Here is a 9,371-nt window from a genome sequence, read left to right as displayed (position 1 = left end):
CAGCATTTGCCCAGTGAAGGACTTGAGGCTGTTACACATCTTATGCCTGCCAGAACAAGGCTATTTTAAATTCCTCCACATGGTTGCTTTAAGCACCCACTATGAGCTCTGTGTATGCAGCAGCTCAGCACATGGGTTAGACAGTTTTGACAGCGTTATGTCTCAAACAGAACCCAAATCTGTGGTGGTATGGAAAACATTGCCCAGTTCAGCTAATATGCCACTGTGCAGAAATAGCTGATGACATGGTAAAGCAGCTTAGACGAGGCAACTGAACAAAGATGAGGAGAAATGGAACAGTTCATTTTGAATCATGTAGAAAGTAGATGGTATTTATCCTTTATCAGGTATGTTTTATACTTGTGTATGAATGAAAGTTGTACTTCCAGAAGGCGCTGGAACAGATTGTGGATTTGAATTATTTGACAAGTATTGAAACCTCGTGGAGCTTTTCTAATTTGCTGATCAATTTTACATCAAGAAAGAACTGGTATATTAAAGGCTTAAAATAAAGCTGTTAAGATATCAAAAGACTTCCACTCACCCTTTGCTCTCATGGTCCTTTATTTCCTTATTAGGCACCAGTCATAGTGCTCATTCTGTGCAGTCCAGCCTTGTCAGACACTCTCCTGCTCGTGCCTCAGTTGCCAGCCAGTCGTCCTATTGCTACAGCAGTCGTCATTCATCCCTGCGCACGTCCACTACTGGCTTTGTGCCTTGCCGACGCTCCTCCACCAGCCAGATCTCCCTTCGCAATCTTCCATCGTCCATCCAGTCGCGTCTGTCCATGGTGAACCAAATGGACCCCCCAAGCCAGACAGGTGTTGCCAACATGCAACATGGCCTACCTTCCTCAAGCAGCTCCAGCCAAAGTATCCCTGCCTGCAAGCAGCATGCCCTCGTTGGATTTCTAGGGACAGAGGGAATGAGTAACGTTACTGATGCACAGCCAGGCACACATGTGAGCCCTGTCAACCAGACACAAACCAAAAGGGAGGATGTTAGATATAGAATTCAGGTAAATCAGCTTGAATAGTAGTAGCAGTGGGAATAATAACATTTATTATTGTTGTTGTTGTTGTTGTTTAGTCGTGTCTGACTCTTCGTGACCCCATGGACCAGAGAAAGCCAGGCACTCCGGTCTTCCACTGCCTCCCGCAGTTTGGTCAAACTCATGCTGGTAGTTTCAAGAACGCTGTCCAACCATCTCGTCCTCTGCCGTCCCCTTCTCCTTGTGCCCTCCATCTTTCCCAACATCAGGGTCTTTTCCAGGGAGTCTTCTCTTCTCATGAGGTGGCCAAAGTACTGGAGCCTCAATTTCATGATCTGTCTTTCCAGTGAGCACTCAGGGATGATTTCCTTCAGAATGGAGAGGTTTGATCTTCTTGCAGTCCATGGGACTCTCAAGAGTCTCCTCCAACACCATAATTCAGAAGCATCAATTCTTCGGCGATTAGCCTTCTTTATGGTCCAGCTCTCACTTCCATACATCACTACTGGGAAAACCATAGCTTTAACTATATGAACCTTTGTCGGCAAGGTGATGTTTCTGCTTTTTAAGATTCTGTCTAGGTTTGTCATTGCTTTTTTCCCAAGAAGCAGGTGTCTTTTAATTTCATGACTGCTGTATTATTATTATTAATTATTTTATTATTTATACTCCACATAGCTGGTTAGGTTCCCCCAGCCATTCTGGGCAGCTTCCAGCAGAATATAAATACATAATAAAATATATCTGATTCCCAGTCTTCTTTACAATCTTTAGAATCAGCACTCATCACTAGCCAGTGAGTGGTACGTTAGTTTTCGACCTCTTGTGTAATGCAATATTCTAGAGAATGGAGCTGAGGTTCTTATGGCAAAGTATCTGTAGAGATGATATACTTTCTACTACTTACAAATACCTGCAGGCTCCAGACCACGAAAGATACAAAGGTTTGAAAGAGGCACGCGACTTGGCATGTTTCCAACACAGCTTTTGAGCTTTAAGGCTGCCTTACAATGATTGCCATTCTTTTCCGCATACCCTATGTCGACTAGTAACCTTAACTGATCATTCTGGAGTTCACAAATCCTTCAAAGCATTACATCAACTAGCTGGCCTTCCCACGCTATAGGCGCAGCCTAGGAGATTAGGAATGTGTTCCTGTTTTATTCTACGTACCAAAGCTTATAAAATGAAGAGATTTGCATGCCTAGTATTAACTAGTATTGGTAACAAAATTTGGAAGATTGGGGGAATGGGTTTACAATGGGGGAATATTAAATTATGCAGCCCCTCCCCTGTGTACTGAAGTGGTACTGTCCTAGTACAATATCCTTTTTCCAATAGCAAAAGTGAGAATTTAATTTCCATTTAAACAGATTATTCCAAAATATTTTAAACACTTCCTGTTGCAGATAATGGATCCCAGCCAGGTATTGGAGGGGATCAACTTGTCCAAAAGAAAGGAACTGCAGTGGCCAGATGAGATGATACGGTTAAAAGCTGGAAGAAACAGCTGGAAAGACTGGAGTCCTCAGGAAGGCATGGAAGGCCATGTAAGTTGCTCTCTGCCGTGCATTTTTGGGATTGGAACATTTATCCTAACAGTCCCATTGAACATACAACATACTGAGGAATACTCCATATTGTTATTAGATGGTAACAGCATCAGACTGTGGGGGGGCGGGGGAGGGGGGGGGAGAGAGAGAGAGAGAGAGAGAGAGAGAGAGAGAGAGAAATCAGTATTGTGTAATCTCCACAATTGGGACATAATGGGAAGCGATAAGGTTTTCAGGAGTGGATGTCTCTTTGAAATGTGCTCACTTGTCCCAAAAGATCGGTTTAGAGATGGGATTGTTTGCATTTCTTTCCTTTCAACACCTCTCCTCTTTCAGTTCTTCATACCTCTTCTAGTGGTTGTTACACTATAAACTACATTATGAGAAGGAAAGACACCAGTTCGCCCTCTGTTCAACTAGCATACCTGCAGATAGATATTGAGCAGTCTTTGAGATGGGGCAGACACATCTGATGGGCAAGACATGGAAGCGTAACCTTGGTCCCCCCACCAATTAGGGAGAAGATGATCATCCAGTCTGGGTCATTGCCTTGAGTTCCATAGTCTTTCAGAATGATGAAAGTTACACTATCTAAGTTTTCTGTGCTTGTCCTTCCTCCAGGTGATTCACCGTTGGGTGCCTTGCAGCAGAGATCCAGGAAGTAGATCTCACATAGACAAAACTATCCTGTTGGTCCTGATTGAAGACAAATATGTTCCTGTGATTGAAACTGGAGTCCTGGAACTTGGGGCTGAAGTGTGAGCTGCTTGGACAGTTTAGCTGCTTCTTGTTCCTCCGCAAGGTTTAGAAATGAGGTTGGGTTCTCAGGAGGATGCTCCTCATGCCTCAAGTAATAGAAAAAGACTTGAAATCAAAGTGGTTGTGTGTCAATCTCTGGCCCAAAAATAAATAAGGGGCGTTGCTTTTATTTTTATTTTTCAAGTTAGCTACTGAGGAAAACATTTTGCATGAAGGGTAATGTTCTGTTTTATACTTCATTTTATGCATTACAGTGCTTTAAAAGAACCCCACATTTTCCAGTTTTAAAATAGGAACATCTCGCTTTTCTAATCGTTTTGCCAAAAATGGCCATGTTTTGTCACAGTAATGTGGATTCCATTCATCTTTTCTTTTCTTTTTTTTTAAAAAAACCCGAGTAGCGTATAAATCTTGAGTTCAGTGTAAAGCAGAATGGTGGGTTTATTCTTGGCAAGAGTGACCAGACTTAAAAGATTCTTATTTCTTGTGAGTGAAATGTTTCAGTGGGAAAACTGCACTATTTTTTTTTTATGGCAATGCACTAAAAACAAAGGGTCTGAGGTTGCTCAGAACATTTATTTATATATGTATGTTTAAATATATAAAAAGAAACAAATACCATTATTTAAATTGCCTTTGGGATTAACCCCCTCCCGCTCCATGTTCATACTGATGGTAGGACCTGTGCCATTGATCCGTTTTTCTGGCTTAATATACTAGATTGTGCATCAGTACATTCATATTGTCCTATTCACAATATATGGCGGAGTACAAATAATTGCAGAATAGCATGCCAGAGGTGCCACTCCGGGTGAAACTAATGGATGGCACAAATGTGCAGTAATTTCACCTTGTTACGAAGGGCCCAATCACACTACTGTGCATCTTCTGTCTCTACCTTTTGCTGCTTTCCAGCTCAGAGCCAACTAAAAGATGCTATTGGCATCCTTTGGAATAAATTTTTACTTTTTCAAGGGAAATTGGATGAGACCCAGTGTTTTAAATGGGATAGTGGTTTTCTATGTGCATTTGGACTTCTTCCTATATTCAGTCTGGTGAAGCAGCTGGGGGGTTGTTGTCGTTGTTGTTGTTGTTGTTGTTGTTTTTATTTTTAATTCAAGGAAAAATACAGGAGGCACAGCCTGACTGTCATATCATTTGTACCATTTCGCCTTTTAGCTCCCTTTAGTCATTCTTTTCTGTGACTTGAATTTTATTTTCAGTGATTATATATTCTATAATAACTGTACTTCGAGTATAACTGTGAAATTGAATTATGTTGCATATCTTAGGTTTTACTGTGTTTAGATTTGTTTGTTTGTTTGTTTTTTTCCATAGTGTGTGTGTGTGTGTTTTCAGGGAAACAATTTACTCAAATAACATTGGGACGAGGAGAGGAAGCTGCAGCTTCTTAATGTGCTATTATTCTGTGTCTTGCCCCCAGCAGTCATGAAAAGTTGTGTTATGTAGGGATTGTTTCCTGTGTGCGATCTGGAACTCTGCAGGGCTCGATAGGAAACTCAACACAGTCTGCAGCTGTAGCTTTTAGAAGCAGCCATCTTTTTATTCTCTGGAACTTTCCAAGTATTGCCTCAGTTTAAAAGCTTTATGGGTGATCTTGCAAGGGAGGAATTGCAGTAAAATTAAAAGCATTATACACCTAATGAAAGAGTTGAAGTACTTGTGACCTAATGTGTATTAATGTCCAAATACAACTTGCCCTATGCCATGAACTATAGCCTTTGCACTATGCAAAGTGTCAATAGAATGTTGTTTCTAGTAAACTTACGATCACACATTAAGGTCACACATTGAGCAAAGATTTTCATTTCCCAGTAATGTGAATTTCACTGCATGTTTCTCATGCATGTGAAATCACAGGCTTAACTTTGGGAGCAGGAGGTAGAATATGAATGTAAGAAAACTATTGAAAAGAATTTGCTATTCTGGCCTGGGCTACAGCCTGTGTTCATTAATTATCACACGAGTGTCTGAATGTCTTCAAATTAGCACTGGGCTGTGTTGGCATTTTCATCATTTTATAGGCATGAGAGAAACCAGCCTGTATGTTGACAGGTCATTCTTGTATTCCTTCTCAATTGACACTTTTAAATTTCATTTATCACTCCTATCTTGAGTTTCCCAAGACTGTTAAATGATGGACAACCAGTCATTAAAAAAAAAAAAAACCCAGTGATCTCACACACTATTACACCCATCAGTAAAAGCGTTTTTTAAAAAATAAAATAAAATGTCAGTTTGACTAAGGCAGTGACTTGAGTACATTATGACAGGTCTGTGCTAGATTTTTCTGAGAAAAAATATTCTGCTTTCCCATTTTTAACATGCAGCTGGAGACAAGTACCCTACAAATCTGCGACTTAGAATATTGCACTCTGGTTGCACTTGATCCAAGATTCAGTTTTTTAAAAGATATGGTAATTTTAAGGCTTCTGATGTGTTCATATATAGATCCTTTTGTAATTTGGTACATTCAGTTATTGAACCCAAGTCCCTAGTATGCAAGTCATTAGCTCAACGTGGTTCCAGTTGCACCAGTATTAGGTAGAAATATCATGCAGTTAGCAGTGAAAATATCTCAAAAAAGTATGTGACCACAGTTTCACCCTCAGGTTTTTTAGGTTGCCCATATTCCATTAATTGGGAAAGAGCTCTGGCTTTCTAGGTTCTTAATGTATGGTCACCCACTTAAAACATAGGGAATTTCTATCCAAAACCCATCTGCTTTTCTCTTTGAGCACTACATTAGGTGGGTTTGTTGACCAAAAAGTAAAATTCTACACAGCCTTCATTATATGGAGGCATAATATAATCCAACATTTTCACGGATTATAACCTTTCCAGCAAAATGTGCAATTTTTTAATAATAATAATAATAATAAAAACCTTAGCACTTTTCTAAACTCTGCCTTTCAATACTTGGCAATATTGTAAGTAGCTGGTAATCTGCTGGATTAATTTTTCTCTGTGCTTAGACTAGCTTCTGAGGATAGATATTTAGAAAGTTTGTGAAAATTAGTTTTTCTACAGGTGATATTTATAAATGTATAACGACTACCCGACCTGGGGGGAATCATTAAACATAGAAGCATGCTTAACTTCCCAGTTGATGCGCTGGGAAAATAAAGCAAAATCTTTTCTTACCTCATTTTGAAATGCTTTGATTTTTTTCTAAAGTACACAATCCTACTCATATCCGATATTGCAGTAGTGAATTGTAGACTTTTTTTGGTAAACCAGAAAATGCAAGGAAGTTTTCAACAGAAGTGTTGCTGTCTTTCTTTTAAAAAAATCTCTTAGAGGAGCGTCTGACACGTTTCTGATTTCAATTCTGTCATAACTTTACCTCCCTGTCTTGTCATTTGGGAGCTGATGGTGACAGAAATGTACGAAAACACTGGCCAGATGTACACTCTGAATGGTATGGCAAGAAGTCCTTAAACTTTGCTTTGGGACAAAATGTTAGGAAAGCAGGCATTGAAATAAATTATTGCGAGATCAAATAACCCAGTGATGTCAGTCTTCTTGTTAAAAGCCCTTTTAAAAAAAGTAATACCTTAACTAAATGAAGTGGTATAAATGGAAGACCCTTTCAGAGCATATAGAAATACTTCATATTAGGTATGAGGTTAAGCCACCATGGTATTATATACCTAATTTTATTAAGGGATTATCTTTTACCTATTATATAGGTTTCTACTTGTCTGGCCTTACTTGGTGTTTAAAAACATGATGCCCTTTGCTTTGTGATGCTAGACAGTGTAAGAAATTATAGCAGTATTTAATCCGTGCCTTAGTAAAATGATGGTGGGTACATAACACCTTGGTGGGAACTACAGACCTTGACTAGTTTTCACCCAGATTTGTTTAAAAGGCTGTTTTTAAGATGGCTGCTCCAGAAGGCTTCAGGGGGTGTAATGCAAATACTTTTTTTAAAAAACAAAACAAAACCCTGTCATTGACTTTTGACTGTGTATACACACAGCCCTGTACAGTCACTCGCTTACGACTTCGACTCTCATAGCTTGAAGGTCAAACTTGTTAGCATCCTTGTGAAACTTAGCCTGACAATGAACTGCAGGAGGGAGAAAACAGAGCAAGCAAGCAAGTAAACTGAGTTTGAAACGGGATGTGGAATATATATATACCTTGCATCTACCAGCATATGGAGATCTTACCAGGGATAGGGGCATGTGTACTTGGTGTGTGCGTGCGTGTGTGTGTCTGCGTGTGTGTGCTGTTGGAAACAGCCTGTAAATATTGTAGCTGTTTAAAACTGGGGAAAGCTGAGGGGGGTTTGTTTTCAACATGCATTGAAAAGAACAGTATTGACAGTGGAAAGAAACACTGAAATAAAAAAAAGTCTTTTTCCTCTTGTTGTCCTTGGTTTTGTTTTCATTTTATCTTTTGGTTTCTCACACCTGTGGCTTTTGTAGGAGCACCACCCACACTTTTCACACTTTACCGGTGAAGAGTAATATCTAAAAAATTGAGGGTCACCTCTTGATCCGTGAAAGGAGATGGTGATGTATTGTATGCCCACTGGCTCTGCTTGGTGCAGACTTCAGGGTTGGAAGTTCAGAGCCCCGCAATCCAGAGGGATCTGAAATGTCACTAGAGAGTTAACTGGCAGCTGATAGGTTGAGGGGTGCGCAAGGTGCAGGACCCAGCTATGAAGTTAAGCACCACACCACCCAAGCTCCAGTCACTTGTGATCTTCCTTTTCTACACTGGAACCTGTAGGAATGGTGTTCGCAGGGTGTGGGGCAGCATAAGACACACCACAGCGTGTTTAGCCGCCATGCCCTCTCTTCAACTTTTTGTCTCCTCAGCAGTGTACCGTGCCCTGTCTCTGACCTTTGTCTCCTTTGCAGAAGGGTTGCTCAGTTTCCTCTCTGATGGGAACATGACGTGGTGGAACAGGTAGCGCAAGTCACAGGGCAACACCCAGAGGGCTTGGGATTGGAGGAGGACAAAGGGCAGTCGTCCTGAATGTATCTGGCTGGTTTTGCATATCTTGCTAACTAAAAGAGCTCTGCGAAGCTCCTGAGTGTGGTTCGCACAGCCCACCTGCACCAGCCCACCTGCACAGCTGACTCCTGTCTCGTCTCAAATCCTTCAGGACCCAGAAATAAAAATGGGGAAATAAAAATGGTGGGTAATCAGCCTCAGCTGGTACTTTGCTTTGTAGTGCTCTGCGCCCCAAAGCTTTTGTTTATTTTAAAAAGCAAGCAGACTGGGTAGTCAAATGAATGTTCCAGCCACACAAAAGGGTTAAAAGAAGAAGGGAACAGCACAGGGTAGCCAACGCAGCAAGGAAGAGACAGTGACCACCACGGTGTTGGAGGCTGTGAGAGAAGGCCTCACCAGAGGCGGATTTAGGGGAGCGCAACCCGTTCAGTTACACTGGATGCCAAACCCTAGAGGGTGCCCTAGGGGCACTGAATTTTGGCATCACACAAGGTGCCGCTGAAATGTGAGGTGAGGAATCAGGTGGGGAACCTTTAGATTTCCACTTCTTGCTCAAACTCCAGCTTCCATCAGCTCCTACAGCGTGGCCCCAATAGGATCACTGGGAGTTATGCTTCAACAGCAACCAGAGGCCCAAAGCTTCTCCTTCTGTGGCCTACATCATATAAATAGTTACATTGCCTATATGTGATCACTGCCAAATTATCATCATCATCATCATCATCATCATCATCATTATTATTATTATTATTATTATTTCATCATTAATTAACTTTATATAGCATCCTATACCTGCAGGTCTCAGGGTGGTTCACAAGAAAGAATTACAATATGAAAACACAAAATACACACCGTATTTATTCAAGTCTAATGCGCCATCGAATCTAATGTGCACCTCAAATTTCAGTACCTTGAAACTAAAAATGTAATGGCGAATGTAAATGTGCCATCAAATCTAATGCACATCTTAATTTTTGCAATGTAATTTGGCCAAAAAAGGTGAGAATTAGATTTGAGTAAATGCGGTAATGAAAACAGAAATAGCCGAATAACATCCCCCTCGAAAAAACATATTA

The 9,371-nt window shown here is 40.7% G+C and overlaps 1 protein-coding gene across 1 annotated transcript in view; it reads left to right on the top strand.

Moving 5' to 3' along the window:
• Nucleotides 1-7,696, top strand: part of PCNX1 (pecanex 1) — an 82,893-nt gene extending 75,197 nt beyond the window's left edge. The window contains exons 33-35 of the mRNA XM_081839062.1: nt 502-1,018; nt 2,401-2,541; nt 3,166-7,696. Coding sequence (XP_081695188.1) covers nt 502-1,018; nt 2,401-2,541; nt 3,166-3,306 — 799 coding nt within the window. The 3' untranslated portion in view covers nt 3,307-7,696. The remainder of the gene's footprint in view (nt 1-501; nt 1,019-2,400; nt 2,542-3,165) is intronic.
• Nucleotides 7,697-9,371: the final 1,675 nt, after the last annotated feature.

The sequence above is a fragment of the Podarcis erhardii genome, assembly GCF_964252035.2.
Source record: "Podarcis erhardii genome assembly, chromosome: 1".
In the NCBI taxonomy this organism is placed as follows: Eukaryota; Metazoa; Chordata; class Lepidosauria; order Squamata; family Lacertidae; genus Podarcis; species Podarcis erhardii.
The sequence above is the reverse complement of the archived record's forward strand: the minus strand, read 5'-3'. Positions and strand labels throughout refer to the sequence as shown.